The 27,635-nt window shown below is 45.3% G+C and overlaps 1 protein-coding gene and 1 non-coding gene across 9 annotated transcripts in view; both read right to left on the bottom strand.

Moving 5' to 3' along the window:
• LOC129476006 (putative uncharacterized protein LINC02901) overlaps positions 1–27,635 on the bottom strand; it is a 54,220-nt gene that overhangs the window by 10,440 nt on the left and 16,145 nt on the right. For 6 of the 8 annotated variants that reach the window (XM_063632929.1, XM_063632932.1, XM_063632927.1 and 3 more), the window contains exon 3: positions 18,197–18,342. The exons of 1 other annotated variant lie outside the window; for it this stretch is intronic. In XM_063632929.1, coding sequence (XP_063488999.1) covers positions 18,197–18,342 — 146 coding nt within the window. Of the gene's footprint in view, positions 1–15,402; positions 15,787–18,196; positions 18,343–27,635 lie in introns of those variants that run through there. One more of the 8 variants, XM_063632930.1, reaches the window with a different exon arrangement.
• Positions 25,040–25,148, bottom strand: LOC129477944 (U6 spliceosomal RNA). Its single transcript, XR_010119562.1, has one exon. It is a non-coding gene; the product is annotated as a U6 spliceosomal RNA (small nuclear RNA).

Here is a 27,635-nt window from a genome sequence, read left to right as displayed (position 1 = left end):
TCGGCCACCTTTTTCCACCTGCATAGCCCCTTCCCACATCAAACTGCACTTAGGAAGGTCAATAATGGTGCTGGTGGTCACATATTCCCTGACGTTCCCGGGTTCAGTTGCTGCTATGTCTTTTTAGATGCTAATTTTATGCTTCACTCAAAGGTTTTCCAAAGAAAGAGGCTTTTAAGTAATGAAAGAATGAATGGGGTTTAAAGCCCTGGCAAGCTGATACCGATCAGTCTCTGGAAAGGTACAAAGCATGCTGTAGAACGGGTTTGGCTTGGAACTGAAACCACACATCGGAGAAAATATTTGCAACAGAGGGGGTGTCACTGCCACAGCAAACTTAGCAAGGGGCCCATTTCCCAGTATAGTTTAGTTATCTCAAAAGATTTCTTCCCTGTCCAGGTATTATTACTACAGGAGACTGGGAAGAATCACCAGATGAAAATGCCTACATTTAACACTAAAGCTTCCTTGCAAAGCAATAAAAGTTTTATATGATTTAATTTAATGTATTAGTTTCATTGTAGAACGATTTTTAACCAGTCTTGTCCAAGACTCAGAATTTTGGTTGACTTTTATACTTAAATTTACCATGGAATTTTCTTTCCATTTGTAAGATTTAAGTGTTTCACAAGTACTTGCTGGTAAAGGCGCTAACAAAAGCACTGATGAGTCACACCAGAACTGTTCACACACTAAAAGGCTGAGACAGGGGGGAAGAGCAGACGAGGGGGATCTTCTCTGGGGAAAAGATAGAGGCTAGGATGTGCCACCCCTCGGATGAGCAGATGGACAGCACTACTGCTGCTGTCCCAGCCACCAGGGTCCCAGCCACCAGACACCAGCTTCGAGTGGTTTCTTATCTTCACTTCTTCCTCTTGAAAAAAAAAAAAAAAATCAAATATACACAAAGGCATAAAAAGTAACACAATCAGCACCTTTTACTCCCCCCACTACCCAGCTTAAGAAATAAAACATGATAGGCCGGGCGTGGTGACTCACGCCTGGAATCCCAGCACTTTGGGAGGCCGAGGCGGGCGGATCACGAGGTCAGGAGATCAAGACCATCCTGGATAACACGGTGAAACCCCGTCTCTACTAAAAATACAAAAACACATTAGCCTGGTGTGGTGGTGGGCGCCTGTACTCCCAGCTATTCGGGAGGCTGAGGCAGGAGAATGGCGTGAACCCGGGAGGCAGAGCTTGCAGTGAGCCGAGATCACGCCACTGCACTCCAGCCTGGGCCAGAGCGAGACTGTGTCTCAAAAAATAAATAAATAAATAAAATAAAATAAAATAAAACATGATAAAAACAGTTCCCAGCACAACCTTAACCCTAATCTAATTCTTTTCCCTCCTTTCAAGTAACAATTCCTACCCTGAATTGATTATTCTCATTTCCATGAACTTTTTTTTTTATTTTTTTATTTTGAGATGGAGTTTTGCTCTTTGGCCCAGGCTGGAGTGCAGTGGGGGGATCTCAGCTCACTGCAACCTCCGCCCCCATCCCCCCACCATCCCCTGGGTTCAAGTTGAAAGGGGCCGGGCGGAGACCAAACTACACCGGTTGCGGTCAAGAGATCTTTATTGGAGGTATCGAGCGGCACCATGCAAGGAGAAGGAAGAGAAGAGAGAGGGGGCTGCTGGTGTGCTGGGTTTTATATCCCTTGGGCCTACGTGGATTGGGCTAGGGGCGGGCCCAAGGGAAGGCGGGAGATGCTTCTTTCTGATTGGCCCTCCTTTGGCGGGTTCAGACAGTGCCCAGTCAAGGAGGGGAGAAGAACCCAGAACCGGCCCCATCTTAAGGTACGGCGCCATTTTAAGGTACCCCATGTTACCTAACACAAGTGACTCTCCTGCCTCAGCCTCCCAAGTAGCTGGGATTACAGGTGCCCTCCACCACACCTGGCTAATTTTTGTATTTTTAGTGGAGACGGGGTTTTGCCATGTTGGCCAGGCTGGTCTCAAACTCATGACCTCAGATGATCCGCCCGCCTCGGCCTCCCAAAGTGCTAGGATTACAGGCATGAGCCACCGTGCCGGGTCCATGGAGTTCTTTTATAACATAGGTAAACATCGCTAAACACTATGTGGGTGTTATGCTGCACTTTTTTTTTTTTTTTTTTTTGAGACGGAGCCTCGCTCTGCTGCCACACTGGAGTGCAGTGGCGCCATCTTGGCTCCCTGCAACCCCTGCCTCCCAGGTCCAAGTGCTTCTCCTGCCTCAGCCTCCCCAGTAGCTGGCACTACAGGCACACGCCACCACGCCCAGCTAATTTTTGTATTTTTCGTAGAGACCGGGTTTCACCATGTTGGCCATGATGGTCTCGATCTCTCTCCTTTTTTTTTCCTTTTATTCATTTATTTATTTGAGATGGAGTCTGGCTCTGTTCCCCAGGCTGGAGTGCAGTGGTGTGATCTCGGTTCACTACAAGCTCCACCTCCCGGGTTCACGCCATTCTCCTGCCTCAGCCTCCCAAGTAGCTGTGACTACAGGCGCCCGCCACCACACCTGGCTAATTTTTTGTGTCTTTAGTAGAGATGGGGTTTCACCGTGTTAGCCAGGATGGTCTCGACTCCTGACCTCGTGATCCGCCCGCCTCGGCCTCCCAAAGTGCTGGGATTACAGGCCTGAGCCACTGCACCCAGCGGTTTTTTGTTTGTTTGTTTGTTTAGACGGAGTTTCGCTCTTGTTGCCCAGGCTGGAGTGCAATGGCGCAATATCGGCTCACCGCAACCTCCGTCTCCCGGGTTCAAGCGATTCTCCTGCCTCAGCCTCCCGAGTGGTTGGGATTAGAGGCATGCGCCACCACCCCAGCTAGTTTTCTATTTTTAGTAGAGACGGGGTTTCTCCATGTTGGTCAGGCTGCTCTTGAACTCCCAGTCTCAGGTGATCCACCCGCCTCGGCCTCCCAAAGTGCTGAGATAACAGGCATGAGCCACCATGCCTGGCCAAATAATTCCTTTTTTTTTTTTTTTTTTTTTTTGAGACGAGTCTCACTCTGTCACCCAGGCTGGAGTGCAGTGGCGCAATCTCGGCTCACTGAAACCTCTGCTGCCCAGGTTCAAGCAATTCTCCTGTCTCTGCCTCCTGAGTAGCTGGATTATAGGCGCCTGCTGCCATGCCTGGCTAATTTTTGTATTTTTAGTAGAGACCGGGTTTCACCATCTTAGCCAGGCTGCTCTTGAACTCCTGACCTTGTGATCCACCTGCCTCTGCCTCCCAAAGTGCTGGGATTACAGGCATGAGCCACCATGCCTGGCCTTTTTTTTTTTTTTTTTTTTTTTTTGAGATGGAGTCTCGCTTTGTTGCCCAGGCTGGAGTACAGTGGCTCCATCTCGGCTCACTGCAAGCTCCGCCTCCTGGGTTCATGCCATTCTCCTGCCTCAGCCTCCTGAGTAGCTGGGACTACAGGCACCCACCACCACGCCTGGCTAATTTTTTGTATTTTTTTAGTGGAGACAGGTTTCACTGTGTTAGCAAGGATGGTCTCGATCTCCTGACCTTGTGATCCGCCCACTTCGGCCTACCAAAGTGCTGGGATTACAGGCGGGAGCCACCACGCCTGGCCTGGTCTCGATCTCTTGACCTCATGATCTGCCCGCCTCGACCTCCCAAAGTGCTGGGAGTACAGGTGTGAGCCACCATGCCTGGCCTATACTGCACATTTTTAAGCTTTACATGCCCAAAGGTGTGTGGAATCATAAGCAAATATTTTTTGTGGGGGTGTCTGTCTATATAAACAATTTGAGTTGCCCAAACCATCATATCAGTACCATTCTGGCAGCCCAATCTTGTGCTATGCCACCTGCCAACAGGAACACCAGCCAACTGCACCAGCCAACAGAAGCAATCTGCTCACAGTTCTTCCTGGAACCAAGACTTGGCACACAAAGGCGCAGCCCAGAGCTGCTAAGGGCATCTGGTCAACCTCAGGTGCTGTGCAGAGTGGAGAGGAAAGCGAGTCATCTGGGTCTCTGTCCAAGCTCTGCCCTAGCTCCTGAGATGTGGGACCCATGACAGGGGCCCCATTTGTACCAGTCTAGGACCAGTACCAGTATACCACATATGTACTTCTGAAGTTCACATTTACCATTCAACATTGTGTGAATTATCTATGTTGACAACCACAGCTCTAGCTCATTCATTTTCATTGCTATTTAGCATTCCATTATATAGACAACAATTTATTTATTCATTCTCCTGATAATGGACATTTTGTTTCCGATTTCCTACTATAAAAGAATTCACGTGATGTCATTCATCTGGGGTAATACCCGAGTTTCGTTGTCCCATGCCAAGGAAATCAAGGATGCAGACACACAAGGAGTGAACTTAACAGTGGTGGTTTAATAGGCGAAAGAAAGATAAATGCTCTCTCCTGCAGATTGAGGGGTTCCTGAGCGGGTCTTCAGGTTCGCAGTGAAGCGCAGGAGGTTTTATAGATGAGCTTGAGGAGGCGGTGTCTGATTTACCTAGGGCACGAAAGATTGGTCAAACCAGTTGTGCCATTTGCATACAGCACGAAGAACTGGTTAGGACTGGGTGTGCCATTTGCATAGCGTGCAAAGAAGCTGGCCGCCCCACTCTAATCTTTTACTATGCAGGTGGGTTCTCCACCTGGCCGGTGCCATGTTGCCTGCTTCTTTACTGCACACGTGGTGACAAAGAAAAGGGAAGATGGAGTCTCCATATTGAATATACCTGGTCCCCAGGTAGCCTTTTCCTGTTGGCACAGCTGCCAGCATTCACCCATGCAAGCTTCCAGCTTGCTTATCTATGTTTGTAGCTTGATTTTACAGGCTGCTCTTTGTTAGAAAAGAAATGATTTGGGGGCTGCTTTTGTTTAAAAGGCAGCCTTGCCAAGGACTCCTTTACCCTCACTATCTGCCTAAATAATTTCTTTTTAGCTCCTGTATCAGAATGATACATTAGATATTCTTCGACATATCTCCTGCCATGTGCAAGGGCTTGTCTGCAGTGCATACCTAAAAGGGGAATTACTGCATCTTATCGTATGTGTATTTTCAACTTTATTAGATATTTTCAACTTATTCTACCAAGTGATTACCAATTTATATTATCATTACTGTAAATTGCTTCATAGCCACATCAATTGTTGGTACTGTCAACCTGAAATAATCAAAAGGGTCAGAATCTAATTTTAAAGGAGTTTATTCAAATGCAAAGTTTGAGAATAGTCCACCAGGAAACCAACTCCAAGGAATGGAGTTGGCAGTTCAAAGTAGGGAAGTTAAGGTTTCATTTATATAGGGAGAGACAGGGTAGTTTTTTAGCAAGATTACAATATTTTTCATACAAGGTGGGTACATAGTTATAGCAATTTGATTGATGATAGGCAGTGTTTGTGGGAAGGCTACATTTAGCATTTTTTTTAATAAAGGATATAATAGTGATGGGTTTTCTGTCATCTGCGATCAGCAAGGCAGGACAACAAAGGGGATGTTAATCAATAACAAAGGCCATTAATTAGGAAGACAGGAGGTTGTTGTCCCTGGTGTTATTTAATTCTCTCTAGTTACTGTACAGAACGAGAAAAATAAGAAAGTAAGTTAATCTATAATCTGAGAAACAGAAGTTGTAATCATATATGACTCAGATCACAGTAACTTCTCTCTCAATGCTTAAAGTGTTTTGGGATTCCAACAGCTTGTAAATTATATTTATTTTCACATTATCATCAGATTTAAAATTTTAGCCAAGCTGAAGGGTGTGAAATGGTACTTCATTATGGTTTTAATGTCCATTTTCCTGATTACTAGTAACTTTTTCTGTGTTAATTTACTATTTTGCTTTTTCCTTTAGTGAATTGCCTGTCTTTTCTGTCAGGTTGTTTGTCTTTTTAATAGTAGGTCTCCGTATATTTTGGATACTTTATAAAATCTACTACTAATATTTATGGGCAAAATATGTTGCATATATCTTGTGTTAGTCCATTTGTTCTTTTAAGAACACCTGAGACTGGGTGATTTATAAAGAAAAAAGTGTGTCTGGGCCAATGGCTTTTTGCAGGCTATACAAGCATGGCACCAACATCTGCTCAGCTTCTGGTGAGGCCTCAGGAAGCTTACAATCATGGTGGAAGGTGAAGGAGGAGCAGGCAATATCACATGGCAAGAGCAGGAGCAAGAAAAATGGTGGGGGTGGGTTCAACACTCTTAAACAACCAGATCTCACATGAACTCAGAGTGAGAACTCACTTATCACCAAGGGGATGATGCTAAACCATTCATGAGAGATCCACCCCCATGATCCGGTCACCTCCCACCAGGCCCCACCTCCAACATAGGAATCGCATTTCAACCTGAGATTTGGTGGGAAAAAGACATTCAAACTATATGATACTTTCTCAGAGTCAATAGCTTATTTTTTTACTCTTTGTGTCTTTTGAGCACAGTTTCAAAATTTAATATCAGTGAGGTTATCAATCTAATCATTATTTATACTTTTTGTGAATTATAAGAAATCTTTCCCTAACCTAAGGTCATAAGCATTTTCTTCTAAAAGTTGGAAACTTTTCTCTTTCCTATTTAGATCTTCAGCCAACCCTGGAATTGATTTTTGTTTGAATGTGAGCACTCAGCCTTATTTTTTTTCCCAGATGAAAAACCAATAATCTGGACACCATTCTTTCCCCACTGATCTTCCATGACCCTCTGATGTTTGTCAGTTTCTATACAGGCATGGGCATTTTTCTGTGCTTTCTGCTCTAAGCCTTTTATCTATTTTTCTGTGCCTTCATCAGTACCACTCTGAATTATTAGACCTTTATAATAAGTAGTTACACCTGGTAGAGTAAACCCAAACGTTGTGCTTCTTCGAAACTAGTTATTCTTGTCTATGTTTTTCTACTGAAATGTAAAATCAGCTTGTCAAGGTCCAAGAAAAATCCTGTTTGAATTTTAATTAGAATTGCAATTCAATTGCAATTGAATTCAGATTGATTTAGAGAACTGACATCTTTATGAAATTATGTCTTCCTATCTACTAGCCTGGTATATATTTTTTCATCTTCTTTCAACATTTTGTTATCTCTTATAAATAGCATTTAGGTAGACTTGTCAAAAATCAACCTGAAAATCTCTTCGTCTCAGCATTTTGCAGATGTTACTCTTCCACTGACTTCTTGCTTCCATTGTTAATGTTGAGAAATCTGCCATTAATCTTACTGTTGTGCCTTCATAAGTCATTTGTCTTTTCCTTGTGATTGCCCATAGTTCTCTTTTTCTTCAGTGACCTCAGTGATCACTATAATGTGTTAAGGTGTTCATTTGTTTTACTTATTCAGCTTGGGATTCGCATTATTTCTGAATCTAAGGATATGTAACTTTCAGCAATTCTGAAAAACTCTCAGACATTATCTTGTTGAAAATCACCTTTTACCTGTTCTTTCTATTCTCTCCTTATGAAATTTTTATTAGAAGCAGGTTAGATCCCCTCAGTCTATCTTCCATATCTCTTAACTCCTGCCATTTTCCCATCATTTTATCTCTCCATGCTGTGTTCTAGAAAATTTTTTCAGCTTTAATCCAGTTAATTCCATATCAATTCTTTTTTTAGCTATGTCAAATCTACTATTCATTCATTGGTTTGTTGGGGTTTAAAATTTTTTTTTTTCTTAGAAGTTCTATTTAGTGCTTTTTAAAATCTGCCTAAAACTGATCTGTGCTATTATTAGAGGTTAGGATAGTACTTACTCTTGTGAGGGGTATGGGTCATGACTGGAAGGAAACATGGGGGCAGGGGACTTGGGGACGCTAGTAATGTTTTGGGTTTTTTTATGGGTGCTAGTTAGATGTGCTCCAATTGTGAAAATCCATCAAGCTATATGCTTATAATTTGTATATTTTTTGCATGTGTATGATTACATTATATAATATCTCTTGCTCTTGTATTTTTAAATGTAATCAAACATTTTAGGTATATTTGTTTTATATTATGCATTTGATAAACCCATTATCTTAAGTTCTTAGGAGTTCTTGCTGACTCTTATGGTAGCTTGTTTCTTCATGTATTTTTTTTTAATTTGGAGTGAAAGTTTATGTTCAGCTAGGGCTTATCTGTGGAAATTCTATAAGGCCTAGGTTGAGACTATGTCCCTCCAGGAAGGATCTGCATTGTTTCTGTCAGATGTCCAGAATTGCAACCAACTCGGGATCATAGAATTAACTTCTAAAACCACTCGGTGTAGATTCAAATTCCAGATCCAAAACCCCTAAGAGTGAAGATGTGGAGTTATACATCCATGGAAGCTGCTTTTTTTCTCCACCCATGGCACAGGCAAAGATAAGTTTTTTTGTTATTTCTCTTTGCTAAAAGTCAGATTTTGTTTCTTTTATTCAATCCATTCTTTTCCTGAGGATGTAGCTTTTTGAGTGTCTTGGTACTATGTGGAGTTCTCAGTTTCAAATCCCTAATTTGCAACCCCTTCACCACCGCCAAGGCATTATCTACCAGGCACAGACGGCCAGTTAAGCATCCAGGTCATCAAGACTGACAAATGTCCCCAGCACAGCAGTGGCTTCAATATTAGTTTATAACTCCAGTTTCGTTCCATTGTGACCACTGGGAATTTCCTTGCTATTCTTCTGATCTGCTGTAAGTATGTAAAAACAGATTTGTTACATTTAAGCTAGAATTTTGAGGTATTTTACATTTGGTTTATTTTCACTTTTGTTTTTGTCTGTTGTGATGGTAGCAGAGGTTCCATAACAGTTAGTAGCTTGGTGTGTCTTGGGAGCAGGGCACAGAGCACTGGTTTTTGCTGTGAAGCTCTAGCAGACCTAGCAAGGAACAGTCGAGCATCTAGAATGAAGCTGCCTGGAGCAGAAGTAGCAGCTTTCCAGAGCCACTAGTTCTAGGGTGTTGTTCTCAGAGTCATTCTTGCAAGCCCAGCATAGATCCTGTTCCTCCAGCCCTTTCAGTGATTTTGTAAAAAGCTAATTTCCTTTGACAAAGCTCCTTCTCCTTAAAATAAGAAGAGTGGTTTCTGTTATCTCCAACTAAACCCTGCCTTACACAGACATCAAAAGTCTGAAGACAAAAGAAATGATCAATAAATATAACAGGCTTTAACCAAATTTGTCATTGAATAAATACAAATTAGAAGATTTTTTTAAGTGTTTCCATGTATTATTTTTAGAAGAGATATTTCCACTTATAACATTTGCAAAATTCAAAATATAATAACCAGGCCGGGAGCAGTGGCTCACGCCTGTAACCTCAGCACTTTGGGAGGCCTAAGTGGACAGATCACCTGAGGTCAAGAGTTCGAGATCAGTCTGACCAACATGGTGAAACCACATCTCTACTAAAAATACAAAAATTAGCCAGGGGTGGTGGTGGGTGTCTGTAATCCTAGCTACTTGGGAGGCTGAGGCAGGAGAATTGCTTGAACCCGGGAGGCGGAGGCTTCAGTGAGCCGAGATCACGGCATTGCACTCTAGCTTGGGCAACAAGAGTGAAACTCCATCTCAAAAAAAAATATATATATATGTATATACACACACACACACACACACACAGACATATATATATATATATATATAAATGAAATAACCAGTGATGGTAAAAACTTGAGGAAGCAGAGACACTCTCATCCACTGCTGCCGATAACATTAGCACAAGCTTTCTCAATAACAAAGTTTTAAAAAAGCATACGACCTTTGACCTAGTGATTCTATTCCCAAAAGTTTATTCTAAAGGAATAATCAAGGATGTGTAGTAAGACTTAATGGTAAGAATGTTCAGTGAATTACTGTCTATAATTTTTTTTAATGAAGTTAACTCATGTCTTAATTATTCCTGATGGTGTAACAAAATATCATAGGCAGGTTACATTATAAATAATATAAGTTGGCAGGGCTCAACTTATATTATATAATGCTCACGCCTGTAATCCCAGCACTTTGAGAGGTCAAGGTAGGCAGATCACTTGAGGTCAGGAGTTTGAGAACAGCCTGACCAACATGATGAAACTCCATCTCTACTAAAAATACAAAATTAGCCAGGTGTAGTGGCACGCGCCTGTAATCCCAGCTACTCAGGAGGCTGAGGCAGGAGAATCACTTGAACCCATGAGGCAGAGATTGCAGTGAGCCGAAATTGCACCATTGCACTCCAGCCTGGGCAAAAAGAGCAAAACTCTGTCTCAAAAAAACAAAAAATAATAATATAAGTTGACTTCTCATAGTTCTAGTGTCTGGGAAGTCTAAGATCAAGGCACCAGCAGATGCCAAGATGGCACCTTGCTGCTGCGTCCTCACATGGTTGAAGGGACAAAGCCTGAATCTTCACATGGTGTAAAAGGAAAAAGGGCAAAGGGGCCCTTGAACCTCTTTTATAAGGGCACTCATCCCACTCATGAGAGCAGAGCACTCATGACTTAATCACCCCCCCAAAAGCCCCACCTCTTAAAACTATCCCATTGGGTATTAGCTTTTAGTGTATCAACTTTGGAGGGACACAAACATTCAAACCATAGCCCCTCACATTGAACAGCTGAAGCCTGGTCAAATACAGTATGGCACATGCATAAAATGCAAAATTATGCAGACCTTAAAAAATCTATAGTAGAGAAGGTAGAGCACAATTCGTCCCCCTTGCTGGAACATCAAATTTTAACAACTATCTGCACGCAAAAAAGCACCGTCACAAGAACCAAAAGTCAGGTAAGCAATCACAGTACCTGGTTTTAACTTCATATCGCTAAAAGGGCCATTGAAGAGGCTCAGAGAGACAGTCTTGAATCACTGATGCCACCCCTCTCCCACCCCCGGCAGCAGCCATATGGCAGAAAGAGAGGATCTGTGCACTCTGGGGAAGGGAGAGCACAGCAACTAGGGGACTTCACACTGAACTCAGTGCTGCCACGTCACAGAAGAGAATAAAGCTGTGCTGGGCTCAGCCAGTGCCTGTGCATGGAGGGAGCATTTACACCAGCCCTAGCCAGGGGGGAACTGCCCATCCCAATGGCTGGAACCTGAGTTTCTTGGCAGGCTCCACCACGGTGGGCTGAAGTGCTCTGTGCTCCTAGGTACCACCTAGGCCACAGTGGGGTAGAGCAACAAGCAGGCTCCTGGAGTCTCCAAGCCCAAGCCTAGGATCTTGGACATTTCTGGACCTGCCCTGGGCCAGAGGGGTACCCGCTGCCCTGAAGGGTGAGTCCCAGGCCTGGCAGCATTTACCACAAGCTAACAGACAAGTCCTTGGGCTTTAGGTGAATATCAGCAGTTGCCTGGCAGAACCCGCTGTGGACCAGTGGTGGTGGTGGCCACATGGAGAGGCTCCTCTCCCTGTGGAAAGGGCAGGGAAATGTGAGAAGGACTTTGTATTGTGGTTTGAGTGCCAGCTTAGCCACAGTAGAATAGAACATCAGGTAAATTGCTAAGGTTTTTTATTGCTATCCCAGGCTCCCAGACAGCATCTCTGGACATGCCCAGGGCCTGGGGGAACTCGCTGCCCTGAAGGGAAGGGTCTTGGGAAGGCCCGGTGCTGTGCTGACTTCAGGTCTGACCCAGTGCAGTCCCAGTGGTGATGGCCACGGGGATGCCTGCATCACCACACTCCCAGCTCCAAGTGGCTCATCACAGAGTGAGAAACTCATGTGTTTGGTAAAAAATAAGGGAAAAGAAGAAGAGTCTCTGCCTGGTAATCCAGAGAATTTTTCTGGATTTTATCCAGGACCACCAAGGTGGTGTCTTTATGAGTCTGCAAAAACGACTACATTATTGGGCTTAGGGCCTAAGTCCCTTCAAATAACTGGGAAGCCTTTCCAAGGAGGATGGGCACAAACAAGCCCAGATTGTGAAGACTACAATAAATACCTAATTCTCCAATGCCCAGACACCAACGAACATCTGCAAGCATCAGCACCATCCAGGAAAACACAACCTCCCCACATGAACTATGTAAGTCAGCAGGGACCAATCCTGAATAAACAGAGAAATATGACCTTAAAGACAGAATTCAAAATAGCTGTTTTGAGGAAACTTAAAGAAATTCAAAATAACACAGAGAAGGAATTCAGAATTCTATCAGATAAATTTAACAAAGAGAATGAAATAATTTAAAAGAATCGAGAAATTCTAGAGGTGAAAAATGCAATTGACATGCTGAAGAATGCATCCGTCTCTTAATAGCAGAATTAATCAAGCACAAGAATTAGTGAGCTTGAAGACAGGCTATTTGAACATACACAGTCAGATAACACAGAGACAAAAGAAAACAGAATAAAAGGCCAAGTGCAGTGGCTCATGCCTGTAATCCCAGCACTTTGGGAGGCCGAGGTGGGCGGATCATGAGCTCAAGAGTTTGAGACCAGCCTGGCCAACATGGTGAAACTCCATCTCTACTAAAAATACAAAAATTAGCCGGGGGCATGGTGGCACATGCCTGTAGTCCCAGCTACTCGGGAGGCTGAGGCAGGGGGATCGCTTGAACCTGGGAGGCAGAGGTTGCAGTGAGCTGAGAGCATGCTACTGCACTCCAGCCTGGGTAACAGAGTGAGACTCTGTCTCAAAAAAAATAAAATAAAAAACAATAAGGCATGCCTACCAGATCTAGAAAATAGCCTCAAAAGGGCAAATCTAAGTTATAGGCCTTAAAGAGGAGGTAGAGGAAGAGCTAGTGGTAGAATATTTATTCAAAGGGATAGTATCAGAGAACTTCCCAAACCTACAGAAAGAACATTCAAATACAAGAAGGTTACAGAACACCAAGCAGATTTAACCCAAAGAAGACTACTTCAAGGTATTTAATAATCTAGCTCCCAAAGATCAAGGATAAAGGATCCTAAAAGAAGCAAGAAAAACAAACAAACAACAACTACAAAAAAAAAAACAGTAACATACAATGGAGCTCCAGTCTGGCAGCAGACTTTTCAGTGGAAACATTACAGGCCAGGGGAGAATGGCATGACATATTTACAGTGCTAAAGGAAAAAAAAATTTTTTTTTTAGATGGAGTCTCACTGTGTTGCCCAGGCTGGAGTGCAGTAGCGTGATCTTGGCTCACTGCAAGCTCCACCTCCCAGGTTCACGCCATTCTCCTGCGTCAGCCTCCCGAGTAGCTGGGACTACAGGCACCCGCCACCATGCCTGGCTCTTTTTTTTTCTTTTTTTTTTTTTTTTTTTTGTATTTTTAGTAGAGACGGGGTTTCACCGTGTTAGCCAAGATGGTCTCGATCTCCTGACCTCATGATCTGCCTGCCTCAGCCTCCCAAAGTGCTGGGATTACAGGCGTGAGCCACCGCACCTGGCCAGGAAAAATTTTTTATAATAGTATATCCAGTGAAAATATCCTTTGGGCATGAAGAAGTAAAGACATTCACAGACAAACAAAAGCTGAGGGATTACATCAACACCATACTTGTCCTATAACAAATGCTAAACGGATTTCTTCAATCAAAAAAAGACATTAATGAGCAAAAAGGAATCATCCGAAGGTACAAAACTCACTGGGAATAGTAGGCACATAGAAAAACACAGAATAATATAATGCTGAAATTGTGATGCATAAACTACTCATCTTAAGTAGAAAGACTAAATGATGAACCAATCAAAAATAACTACAACTTTTCAAGGCATAGACATTACAATAAGCCATAAAGGAAAATAACAAAAAGTTAAAAAACAGGGGGATGGCCAGGCATAGGGGCTCACGCCTGTAATCCCAGCACTTTGGGAGGCCGAGGCAGGCAGATCTCGAGGTCAGGAGTTTGAGACACCCTGGACAATACAGTGAAACCCCACCTCTACTAAAAATACAAAAAGTAGCCAGGTATGGTGGCGGGCACCTGTAATCCTAGTTACTCGGGAGGCTGAGGCAGGAGAATCATTTGAACCCAGAAGGCAGAGGTTGCAGCAAGCCAAGACTGCAGCACTGCACACCAACCCCGGGCGACAGTCAAGACTCTGTCTCAAAAAAACAAAAAAAAGAAAAAAAAAAAAAAAGGCAGGGGGATGAAGTTAAACTGTAGAGTTTTTTTTTTTTTTTTTTTGAGATGGAGTCTCGCTCTGTCACCCAGGCCGGAATGCAGTGGCATGATCTCGGCTCACTGCAACCTCCACCTCCCAGGTTCAAGTGATTCTCCTGCCTCAGCCTCCTGAGTAGCTGGGACTACAGGTACATGCCACCACACCTGGCTAATTTTTGTATTTTTAGTAGAGACAGAGTTTCACCATGTTGGCCAGGATGGTCTTGAACTCCTGACCTCATGATCCACCCACCTCAGCCTCCCAAAGTGCTGGGATTACAGGCGCGAGCCACCGTGCCCAGCCTAAACTGTAGAGTTTATATTAATATTTATTTGCATGTTTGTTTATGCAGTAGGTGTTGTCATCAGTTTAAAATAATGGGCTAGCCGGGCGCGGTGGCTCACGCTTGTAATCCCAGCACTTTGGGAGGCTGAGGCGGGCGGATCACGAGGTCAGGAGATCGAGACCATGGTGAAACCCCGTCTCTACTAACAATACAAAAAACTAGCTGGGCGTGGTGGCAGGTGCCTGTAGTCCCAGCTACTCGGAGAGGCTGAGGCAGGAGAATGGCGTGAACCCGGGAGGCGGAGCTTGCAGTGAGCCGAGATCGCGCCACTGCACTCCAGCCTGGGCGACAGAGCGAGACTCCGTCTCAAAAAAAATAAATAAATAAATAAAATAAAATAAAATAAAATAAAATAATGGGCTATAAGATAGTATTTGCAATGTGGTAACTTCAAATCAAAAAACATACAATGGATATACAAAAAGTAAAAAGCAAAAAAATGAAGCACATCACCAGAGAAAATCACCTTCACTAAAAGAAAGACAGGAAGGAAAGAAGGAAGAGAAGATGGCAAAACAACCAGAAAACAAATAACAAAATGGTAGGAGTAAATCCCTACTTATCAATAATAACATTGAATTTTTTTTTTTTCTGAGGCAGGTGGATTACCTGAGGTCAGGAGTTGGAGATCAGCCTGGCCAACATGGTGAAACCCTCATCTCTATTTAAAAAAAAATACAAAAAATTAGCCAGGCATGGTGGCAGGTGCCTGTAATCCCAGCTACTCGGGAGGCTGAGGCAGGAGAATCGCTTGAGCCCAGGAGGTGGAGGTTGCAGTGAACCGAGATCATGCCATTGCACTCCAGCCTGGGTGACAAAAATGAAACTCCGTCTCAAATAAATAAATAAATAAAAATAAAAGATATACTCTAGAATATGGTGGAATTATGGCAATTTTTATTTTTGCTTGTCTGTATTTTCTAAATGCTTTAGAACAATTCTGTATTACTTTTGCAATAAGAAAAATAAAATGTTTTGAGCTTCACAGTACTTAAACTACATGCCCTAGTAAGAAGGGTACAGTACTCAACAGTTCCCAACATACCATGTTCCATCTTCATCTTTGGTCAACCTGCCCTGGTCTTAGGTGATTTCAGGTCAACCCAATTCATAATCATCTATGATGATCTTAGGTAATGGATCACTTTAAGACCGTGCAAAAGACATTATTTTGCTGGGAGTTTATTTCTTCATAACACATAACAAATGACTAAAGAGGTAGCCAAGAAAGAAAACATGTCCGGACACACACATGAGCAGAGTGTGCTGGATTCTCTGCAGCACTGCCCATCAGGCAGGCCCTGGGCACAGAGCTCTGAAGGAGGGAGCGGGACATCGGGCTGTCAGGGCCTCTGCTTTTCATGCTGCTCTTCTCTTTCCACACTAGCTTCCAAGAAAGACTCTGTAGACTCTTTTTTTTTTCAGTCGGAGTCTGGCTCTGCCGCCTAGGCAAGAGTGCAGTGATGTGATCTCAGCTCATTGCAACCTCCGCCTCCCGGGTTCATGCAATTCTCTGCCTCAGCTTCCCGAGTAGCTGGGGATTACAGGTGCCCACCACCATGCCCAGATAATTTTTGTATTTTTAGTAGCGACGGGGTTTCACCATTTTAGTCAGGTTGGTCTTGAACTCCTGACCTCGTGATCCACCCGCCTTGGCCTCCCAAAGTGGTTTTTTCTTTCTGAGATGGAGTCTTGCTGTGTCACCCAGGCTGGAGTGCAGTGGCTCAATCTCACCTCACTGCAACTGCCACCTCCCAGGTTCAAGTGATTCTCCTGCCTCAGCCTCCTGAGTAGCTGGGATTACAGGCGCCTGCCACCATGCCTGGCTAATTTGTATAGGCTAGTCACTGCTTCTCTTTCCCTATTCCTGCTTCAGATGGCACATGACTGTCGCCACCATTTAAAAATTGTATCAACATTGATTGGACTCCATTCTATACTCAGCTTGGTGCCCAAGGTTGCTGTGACCAAGTGCTACCAAAGAGAAAATTCGAAGTGGCCTGGGATGACCCCAGGAGGCTTCTCTGGGAGAAGTGGGCTTACCAAGTTCTGGACAGAAGCAAGTAGTTGGGTCAGGCAGGGAGATGGCTTGAATAAGGGCTCAGAGGCAGGACTATGTTGAAACCATCTGGCTTGGGCAGAGAATCTGAGATAAGGCCTCCTCCCCAGAAGCTCAGGATGTATTTATTAGAAGGATGGATAGGATGGTAATGCTCCACCCGCAGCCTCGGTGCAGGATCCACTGGGTGAAGCCAGCTGGGCTCCTGAGTCTGGTGGGGACGTGGAGAACCTTTATGTTTAGCTCAGGGATTGTAAACGCACCAATCAGTGCCCTGTCAAAACAGACCACTCGGCTCTACCAATCAGCAGGACATGGGTGGGGCCAGATAAGAGAATAAAAGCAGGCTGCCCGAGCCAGCAGAGGCAACCCACTCGGGTCCCCTTCCACACTGTGGAAGCTTTGTTCTTTTTGCTCTTTGCAATAAATCTTGCTACTGCTCACTCTTTGGGTCCACACTGCTTTTATGAGCTGTAATACTCACAGCGAAGGTCTGCAGCTTCCCTCCTGAGCCAGCGAGACCACGAACCCACCAGAAGGAAGAAACTCCGAACACATCCGAACATCAGAAGGAACAAACTCCAGACACGCCACCTTAAGAGCTGTAACACTCACTGCAAGGGTCCGCAGCTTCATTCTTGAAGTCAGTGAGACCAAGAACCCACCAATTCCAAACACAGTAAGACATGGAAGAGTGTGCTGATTAATTTGGATATCGAGTTGAGGAAATGGTCTGAGCAGCCCAGAATTATGCTGAAAATGTACTTTAGAAAAATCTGTCTGTACAGGATGGGTAAGGAAGGGTGTGGCAGTGATGAGAAAGCTAGGCTGAAGCCCGCTACCCAACAGAGAAAGAACTTAGGGAGGCAGCCGTAGAAACAGACACTGGGAAATAAAAATCACTGAATTTTAGGACCGGGCATGGTGGCTCACGCCTGTAATCCCAGCACTTTGGGAGGCTGAGGCAGGCAGATCACCTGAGGTCAGGAGATCAAGACCATCCTGGGCAACATGACAAAACCCCATCTCTACTAAAAATACAAAAAGGAGCCAGGCATGGTTGTGGGCGCCTGTAATCACAGCTCCTCAGGAGGCTGAGGCAGGAGAATCACTTGAACTTGGGAGATGGAAGTTGCAGTGAGCTGGGTTCACGCCACTGCACTCCAACCTGGGCAACAGCAAGACTTCGTCAAAAAGAAAAAGAAAAAAAAAACTCACTGGATTTTAGAGCCTAACTGCGTGTGAAGGTCCAAATGAGGAAAGGATCACAGATGGTGCTGATGTCTCAACCTGAGGAGATATGATTCACTTCCCTGCCCCTTCCTGTCCATTCACTCACTGAACACTGAGCGCTTACCATGCAGCAGGCCCCGTGAAAAAGCCAGAGAGAAATAAGATGAGTGAGAGACAGCACCTGCCCACAAGAAGCCCATTGCTTAGTGCGAGATAAGGTGAAATCAACAGATGGCTATAAAAGAGGAGAATAATGATAGCCCTAGGCCCAGGGGCTGCAGAACGTGGAAGAGGGGCTCTAATCTGTTCTGACAAGCATTGCCATCTACATTACCACCCCTTCCCCACACCGGCTCCCTCTGCCAAGGCTTTAAGAGAGGCAAATGACTCTAGAAAATCCCCACAGGGCTGGAGCAGAACTTCCAGGCCCCGTGAGAAGAGCCCTGTAGATGAGGAGGAGCTCCAAGAAGCTTGTCTCCCTCTCCTGAGCATGAAGTGTGGGGACGGACCCCAGCAGTACCAGGGTGCCACATATTCCAGCAGGTCTCTTTTTAACTTCTTACCTATCTCTCCTCCCACTACTCTGCAGGTAGTGCTGAAATCCTGGATGTTGGAGCTGGAAAAGATAATTCAGTACACACTCCCTTATTCTGCAGAGGAAGAAACTCCCCTGGCAGTGTTCCTCATTCTTCATACCTCTCCACCTGTTCTGCCAACAAAATTGTGCGGGGTCATTAGAAAGGTAAGTGACAAATACACAATAATGTGCCACTGAAGTCACAGAAAGGTGTTAAGAGCTGGTAATGACTTAATGTGTTTTTCCTATTAGGGCCATTTATAGTTCATTAGCAAAAGTTTTTTGTTTTGTTTTTGAGATGGGGGTCTCGCTCTTTCACCCAAGCTGGAATGCAGTGACATGATCACAGCTCACTACAGCCTTGACCTCCTGGGCTCAAGTGATCCTCCCACCTTAGCCTCCTGAGTAGCTAGGACCACAGACACGTGCCACCATGCCTAGCTAATTTTTTTTTTTTTTTTTTTGTAGAGATGGGGGTCTCACCATGTTCCCCAAGCTGCTCCCAAGCTCCTGGGCTCAAGCAATTCTCCTGCCTTGGCCTCCCAAAGTGCTACAATTACAGGCATGAGCTACCACACCTGGCCTCAATAACTTTTTAAAAAATTTATTTTTATGTGTTTAGGGATGAAATTGCAGGTTTCTTCCATGCATATATTGGGTGGTTTTACTAAAAGTTGTTAAAAGCCCTTAACAAAAAATAGATGAAGGAATGTATCTCCCTAGGTGGAGTGTATTAGGTAAGAGAAGGTCTACAACAGTCCAGATCAAAGAGCACTATTTTTTCAGTGGTCTCACCAAAGAAGTATCTGTTTTTATATGCACACAGGCATTTATAGTTTAGGAGCATCTGCCTACCCCTTGCCTACAAAAGACTGCAGCCTACAAAAGACTACACTGATGTCTTTGGAAATGCAGAGATGGCATTCCTAAGGTAAGAGGTCAGCAGGACTTGTTTTCTGAGGATGCAGTAAAGAAACTGGGCAAAACCTCTAGTTGCTCTCAGTGCTTGTTATACACTAATTATAATGCACTAGCATGCTAAAAGACACTCTCACTGGCACCATGACAGTTTACAAATGCCATGGCAACACCCAGAAGTTACTTTATATGGTTTAAAAGGGGAGGAACCAGGCTGGGCGTGGTGGCTCATGCCTGTAATCCCAGCACCTTGGGAGTCTGAGGTGGGCAGATTACTTGAGCCTAGGAATTTGAGACCAGCCTGGACAATATGGCAAAACCTTGTCTCTACTAAAAATACAAAAATTAACTGGGCATATGCCTGTAGTCCCAGCTACACAGGCGGCTGAGTTGGGAGGATCACTTGAGCCCAGGAGGCAGAGGTTGCAGTGAGCTGAGATCGTGCCACCGCACTCCATCCTGGGTGACAGAGCAAGACCTTAGCACTCTCTCTCTCTTTCCCTCTCTCTCTCTCTCACACACACACACGAATTACACTGCTGTTAACAGGAGGAAAAAACCTCTCATCCATTAAGAAAAAAAAAAAATTGCAGGTTACAGTGGCTCATACCTGTAATCCCAGCACTTTGGGAAGCCAAGGCAGGCGGATCACCTGAGGTCAGGAGTTTGAGACCAGCCTGACCAACATGGAGAAACCTTGTCTCTACTAAAAATACAAAATTAGCCAGGCGTGGTGGCGCATGCCTGTAATCCCAGCTAGTGGGGAGGCTGAGGCAGGAGAATCGCTTGAACCTGGGAGGTGGAGGTTGTGGTGAGCTGAGATAGTGCCATTGCACTCCAGCCTGCGCAACGAGAGTGAAACTCCATTTCAAAAACAAACAGACAAACAAAAAAAACAGGAGGCCAGGCACGGTGGCTCACACCTGTAATCCCAGCACTTTGGGAGGCTGAGGCAGGCAGATCACGAGGTCAGGAGATCCAGACCATCCTGGCTAACACGGTGAAACCCCGTCTCTACTAAAAATACAAAAACAAAATTAGCCGGGTGTGGTGGCGGGCACCTGTAGTCCCAGCTACTCGGGAGGCTGAGGCAGGAGAATGGCATGAACCTGGGAGGCGGAGGTTGCAGTGAGCTGAGACCGTGCCACTGCACTCCGCCTTGGGGACAGAACAAGACTCAGCCTCAAAATAAATAAATAAATAAAATAAAAGGATGGAAACAGACATGTCATACAAACACTAATCAAGAGAAAGTGGAGTAGCTATGTTAATATCAGTCAAAGGAGACTTCAGAGCAAAAGAAATGACCAGTGATAGAGACGTTATTGTTGAAAGATATTCTCCAAAAGTTCTCACCTTTCTAAATGTTTTATGAGCAGAGGCAATGACTGCCTTGGATCTAGAGTATCTTTTCAAGGATACTTATATAGTCAACAGCACTGGAAATAGAAATAGGCCTCTCTCTGGAGCGAAGGGCAGGTTTGTTTTCCATCCAGCATAATAAAGAAAACTTCTCCCTTTGGGACAAAAATCAGGAAGGCTCAGCTCCCTTTTTTTTTTTTTTTTTTTTTGAGACAGAGTCTTGCTCTGTCACTAGGCTGGAGTACAGTAGTGGCATGATCTCGGGTCACTGTAACCTCCACCTCCCAGGTTCAAGCGATTCTCCTGCCTCAGCCTCCTGAGTAGCTAGGACTACAGGCGTGCGCCACCACACCCAGCTAAATTTTTGTATTTTTTAGTAGAGATGGTGTTTCACCCTGTTGGCCAAGATGATCTTGAACTCCTGACCTCGTGATCCACCCACCTTGGACTCCCAAAGTGCTGGGATTACAAGCGTGAGCCACTGTGTCCAGCCCATCTCCCATTCTTAAAGATGTGGATTCCTAACCTCAGGAATCCTCTCCCACGGTCCCACAGTGCAACCTCTGACATGTGCAGGTGCCATCTGGTCCCTTTCACATCATCCTTTTGAAAATGAAGCTCAAGGACCTGATGCAGATGTGACTACCATGGCCACTGCTCTTGTAGCTGATAAGGTCCTGTGTCATTGTTCCAGCAATCTATGTCTTTTGTTAGCATCTATGAAACTGGAAGACTGATTTATTAGCTTACAAGCAGGGTAAAATACCACAACCTTCACTGTTCATGCAAATGATAAAAGGGTCACTAAGATGACAAAGCCATCCTAAATGTGTGTGCACTTAACAGAACTTCAAAACATCTGAAGAAGGCCGGGAACAGTGGCTCACAACTGTAATCCAGCAATTTAGGAGGCCAAGGCAGGAGGATTGCTTGAGCCTAGGAGTTCAAGACCAACCTGGGCAGCATAGTGAGGCTCTGTCTCTACAAATAATAAAAAAAATTAGCCAGGCATGGTGGCACACACCTGTGGTCCCAGCTACTCAGGAAGCTGAGGTAAGAGGACGGCTTGAGCCCCAGAGGCCAGGGCTACAGTGAGTCGTGATCACACCACTGCACTCCAGCCTGAGTGACACAGCAAAAACTTAAATAAAAATAAAAAATCTGCAGACAAACTGATAAAACTGAAATAAGAAATGGATAAATCCACAATTATAGGTGGAGAGCTCAACACTTCTCTCAGTAATCAATAGAACAAACAGAAAATCAGCAAAGATACAGAACTAAAAATATCATAACCAATTAATCTGATTGATATTTGTAGAATATTTCACCTAATACATGCTTCCTAAATTTGGTATTTACCAAAAGAGACCATAGCCACCATGCCCAGCTAATTTTTGTATTTTTAGTAGAGATGGAATTTCACCATGTTGGCCAGGATGGTCTCGATCTTCTGACCTTGTGATCCACCTGCCTCAGCCTCCTAAAGTGCTAGGATTACAGTTGTGAGCCACCGCGCCCAGCCAATTTTTTTCTTTTTCTTTTTCTTTTTTTTTTTGAGACGGAGTTTCACTCTGTCACCCAGGCTGAAGTGCAGAGCGTGGCACGATCTCAGCTCACTACAACCTCTGCCTCCCAGGTTCAAGCAATTCTCCTGCCTCAGCCTCCTAAGTGTCTGGGACTACAGGTGCGTGCCACTACACCCAGCTATTTTTTGTATTTTTAGTAGAGACAAGGTTTTGCCATGTTGACCCGGCTGGTCTCAAACTCCAGACCTCAGGTGATCTGACTGCCTCGGCCTCCCAAAGTGCTGGGATTATAGGCATGAACCACTGCACCCACCTGTCAGGCCTCTGAGCCCAAGCTAAGCCATCATATCCCCTGCAACCTGCACATATACATCCAGATGGCCTGAAGCAAATAAAGATCCACAAAAGAAGTGAAAATAGCCTTAACTGATGACATTCCACCATTGTGATTTGCTTCTGCCCCACCCTAACTGATCAATGTACTTTGTAATCTCCCCTACCCTTAAGAAGGTTCTTTTTTTTTTTTTTTTTTTTTTTTGACAGAGTCTCGCTGTCGCCCAGGCTGGAGTGCAATGGCGCAATCTCGGCTCACTGCAGGCTCCGCCCCCTGGGGTTCACGCCATTCTCCTGCCTCAGCCTCCCAAGTAGCTGGGACTACAGGCGCCCGCCACCTCGCCCGGCTAATTTTTTGTATTTTTAGTAGAGACGGGGTTTCACTGTGTTAGCCAGGATGGTCTCGATCTCCTGACCTCATGATCCGCCCGCCTCAGCCTCCCAAAGTGCTGAGATTCCAGGCGTGAGCCACTGCGCCCAGCAAGAAGGTTCTTTATAATCTCCCCCACCCTTAAGAAAGTTCTTTGTAATTCTCCCCACCTTTGAGAATGTTCTTTGTGAGATCCACCCCCTGCCCACAAAACACTGCTCCTAACTCCACCACCTATCCCAAAACCTATAAGAACTCATGATAATCCACCACCCTTTGCAGACTCTCTTTTCAGACTCAGCCCGCCTGCATCCAGGTGAAATAAACAGCCTTGTTGCTCACACAAAGCCTGTTTGGTGGTCTCTTCACATGAACGCATGAGACATTTGGTGCCAAAGACCCGGGTCAGAGGGACTCCTTCAGCAGACCAGTCCCTTGTCCTCACCTTCACTTCGTGAAGAGATCCACCTACAACCTCAGGTCCTCAGACCAACCAGCCCAAGGAACATCTCACCAATTTCAAATTGAGTAAGCGGTCTTTTCACTCTCTTCTCCAGCCTCTCTCACTACCCTTCAATCTCCCTGTCCTTCCAATTCCAGTTCTTTTTCCTCTCTAGTAGAGACAAAGGAGACACATTTTATTGGTGGACCCAAAACTCTGGTGCCGGTCACAGACTCAGGAAGACAGCCTTGCCTTGGTGTTTAATCATTGTGGGGACGCCTGCCTGATTATTCACCCACACTCCACTGGTGTCTGATCACCGCGGGGATGCCTGCCTTGGTCATTCACCCACATTCCCTTGGTGGCAAGTCAATTGCGGTGATGCCTGCTTTGGCTGCTCACCCACATTGCAGCCCAGGGCTGCTCCTCACCCCCCTTCTCCGTGTCTCTACTCTTCTCACCCTTCTCTCTCTTTTTTTTTTTTTCGGTTTGAGACGCAGTCTCACTCTGTGGCCCAGGCTGGAGTGCAGTGGCTCCATCTCGGCTCACTGCAAGCTCCGCCTCCCCAGTTCACACCATTCTCCTGCCTCAGCCTCCCGAGTAGCTGGGACTACAGGCACCCGCCACCACGCCCGGATAATTTTTATTTTGTATTTTTAGTAGAGACAGGGTTTCACTGTGTTAGCCAGGATGGTCTCGATCTCCTGACCTCATGATCCGCCCGCCTCAGCCTCCCAAAGTGCTGAGATTCCAGGCGTGAGCCACTGCGCCCAGCCTCTACGCTTCTCTTTAAACTTGCCTCCTTCACTATGGGCAACCTTCCACCCTCCATTCCTCCTTCTTCTCCCTTAGCCTGTGTTCTCAAGAACTTAAAACCTCTTCAACTCTTGCCTGACCTAAAATCTAAGCATCCTATTTTCTTCTGCAACACCACCTGGCCCCAATACAAACTCGACAATGGTTCTAAATAGCCAGAAAATGGCACTTTCGATTTCTCCATCCGAGACCTAGATAATTTTTGTCGAAAAATGGGCAAATGATCTGAGGCGCCTTACATCCAGGCATTTTTCACACTCATTCCCTCTCTAGTCTCTGTTTCCAATGTGACTCATCCCAAATCCTCCTTCTTTCCCTCCCGCCTATCCCTTCAGTCTCAACCCCAAGTGTCACTGAGTCTTGTGAATCTTTCTTTTCTACTGACCCATCTAACCTCTCACCACCTCCCCAGACTGCTCCTCCTCAGGTTGCTCCCTGAAAGGCTGAATCAGGCTCCAACTCTTCTACAGCCTCTGCTCCCCCACCCTATAACCCTTCTATTACCTCCCCTCCCCACACCCGGTCTAGTTTACAGTTTCGTTCTGTGACCAGCTCTCCCCCACCTGCCCAACAATTTCCTCTTAGAGAGGTGGCTGAAGCTGAAGGCATAGTCAGGGTACATGTGCCTTTTTCTCTATCAGACCTTTCCCAAATCAGCCAGCATTTAGGCTCTTTCTCATCAGACCCCACTAAATATATACAGGAATTCTGATATCTAACTCTGTCCTACAATTTAACCTGGAGTGACTTAAATGTCATCCTAATTTCTACCCTCTCCCTAGATGAACGAGAAAGAGTTTTTTCTCTAGCCCAATCTCACACCGATAACCACCAGCTTCATGAGCCAGATCTCCAGGAAGGCATTAGAGCAGTTCCCTGAGAAGATCCCCAGTGGAACTATCAGGCAGATTCCCCAGGTATAGCTAGGCGAGATTACATGGTTTCCTGCCTAGTTGAAGGGCTCAAAAAGGCAGCTTACAAAGCTGTTAATTATGACAAACTTAAACTACCCGTGGTAAAGACAAAAACCCAGCCCAGTTCATGGCCCACTTAGCAGCAACCCTTAGACGCTTTATCACCAGAAGGCCGCCTTATTCTTGTGCTAGGGGCCATGCTAATCTTCTCTGTATCGTTCCAATTTTAGTATATGTGCTGCCGAAGCGAGCACTGCCGCCTTATTCTTAATATGCATTTTATCACCCAGTCAGCTCCTGACATTAGAAAAAGCTTCAAAAATTGGAACCCGGCCCTCAAATCCCACAACAGGAATTAATCAACCTCACCTTCAAGGTGTACAATAATAGAGAGGAGGTAGCCAGACAGCAACGCATTTCTGAGTTACAGCTACTTGCCTCCTCTGTAAGACAAGCCACAACCATGTCTCCAGCATACAAGAACTTCAGAACATCTAAGCCACAGCTCCAGGGGTTCTTCAAAACATCCTCGTGGACCTTGCTTCAAATGCCAAAAGCCTGGCCACTGGGCCACAGAATGCCCACAGCCCGGGATTCCTCCTAAGCTGTGCCCAGTCTGTGCAGGCCCCCACTGGAGGTCGGACTGTCCAACTCACATCACTGCCGCTCCTACACTAGCTCTCCCTAACTCATCCCAACCCTTTTCATTACATGCAGCCAAAGTACAGGGATATGTGGTCAGAATTCTTACACAAGAGCCGGGACCCGCCCTGTAGCCTTTTTCTCCAAACAACTTGATCTTACTGTTTTAGGCTGGCCATCATGTCTCCGTGCAGCAGCCACTACCACCCTAATACTTTTAGAGGCCCTCAAAATCACAAACTATGCTCAACTCACTCTCTACAGTTCTCATAACTTCCAAAATCTATTTTCTTCCTCACACCTGACATGTATACTTTCTGCTCCCCGGCTCCTTCAGCTGTACTCACTCTCTGTTGAGTCTCCCACAGTTACCATTGTTCCTGGCCCAGACTTCAATCCGGCCTCCCACATTATTCCTGATACCACACCTGACCCCCATGACTGTATCTCTCTGACCCACCTGACATTCACTCCATTTTCCCATATTTCCTTCTTTCCTGTTCCTCACCCTGATCACACTTGGTCCGACCTCCAGTGGGGGCCTGCACAGACTGGGCACAGCTTAGGAGGAATCCCGGGCTGTGGGCATTCTGTGGCCCAGTGGCCAGGCTTTTGGCATTTGAAGCAAGGTCCACGAGGATGTTTTGAAGAACCCCTGATGGCAGTTCCACCAGGCCTAATTGCCACACACCAGCAAAGGCAGGCTATGCTATAGTATCTTCCACATCTATCACTGAGACTACTGCTCTGCCCCCCTCCACTACCTCTCAGCAAGCCAAACTCATTGTCTTAACTTGAGCCCTCGCTCTTGCAAAGGAATTACATGACAATATTTATACTGACTCTAAATATGCCTTCCATATCCTGCACCACCATGCTGTTATTTGGGCAAAAAGAGGTTTCCTCACTACACAAGGGTCCTCCATCATTAATGCCTCTTTAATAAAAACTCTTCTCAAGGCCGCTTTACTTCCAAAGGAAACTGGAGTCATTCACTGCAAGGGCCATCAAAAGGCATCAGATCCCATTGCTCAGGGCAACGATTATGCTGATAAGGTAGCTAAAGAAGCAGCTAGCATTCCAACTTCTGTCCCTCATGGCCAGTTTTTCTCCTTCTCATTGGTCACTCCTATTTACTCTCCTACTGAAGTTTCCACCTATCAATCTCTTCCCACACAAGGCAAATGGTTCTTGGACCAAGAAAAATATCTCCTTCCAGCCGCACAGGCCCATTCTATTCTGTCGTCATTTCATAACCTCTTCCATGTAGGTTACAAGCCACTAGCCTGCCTCTTAGAACCTCTCATTTCCTTTCCATCGTAGGAATCTATCCTCAAGGAAATCACTTCTCAGTGTTCCATCTGCTACTCTACTACCCCTCAGGGATTGTTCAGACCCCTCCCTTCCCTACACATCAAGCTCGAGGATTTGTCCCTGCCCAGGACTGGCACATTGACTTTACTCACATGCCCCGAGTCAGGAAACTAAAATACCTCTTGGTCTGGGTAGACACTTTCACTGGATGGGTAGAGGCCTTTCCCACAGGGTCTGAGAAGGCCACCGTGGTCATTTCTTCCCTTTTGTCAGACATAATTCCTCAGTTTGGCCTTCCCACCTCTATACAGTCCCATAACGGACCAGCCTTTACTAGTCAAATCACCCAAGCAGTTTCTCAAGCTCTTGGTATTCAGTGGAACCTTCATACCCCTTACCATCCCCAATCTTCAGGAAAGGTAGAACAGACTAATAGTCTTTTAAAGACACACCTCACTAAGCTTAGCCTCCAACTTAAAAAGGACTGGACAGTACTTTCATCTCTTGCCCTTCTCAGAATTAGAGCCTGTCCTCAAGATGCTACAGGGTACAGTCCATTTGAACTTTTATATGGAAGCACTTTATTACTCGGCCCCAACCTCGTCCCAGACACCAGCCCTCTAGGCAAATATCTTCTAGTCCTCCAGCAGGCTAGACAGGAAATTCACCAGGCTGCTAATCTTCTCTTGCCTACTCCAGATTCCCAGCCATATGAAGACACCCTAGCTGGATGATCAGTTCTTAAGAATCTGACCCCTCAAACTCTACAACCTCGATGGACTGGG

Source organism: Symphalangus syndactylus, chromosome 2, assembly GCF_028878055.3.
Source record: "Symphalangus syndactylus isolate Jambi chromosome 2, NHGRI_mSymSyn1-v2.1_pri, whole genome shotgun sequence".
Classification (NCBI taxonomy): Eukaryota; Metazoa; Chordata; class Mammalia; order Primates; family Hylobatidae; genus Symphalangus; species Symphalangus syndactylus.
The sequence above is the reverse complement of the archived record's forward strand: the minus strand, read 5'-3'. Positions and strand labels throughout refer to the sequence as shown.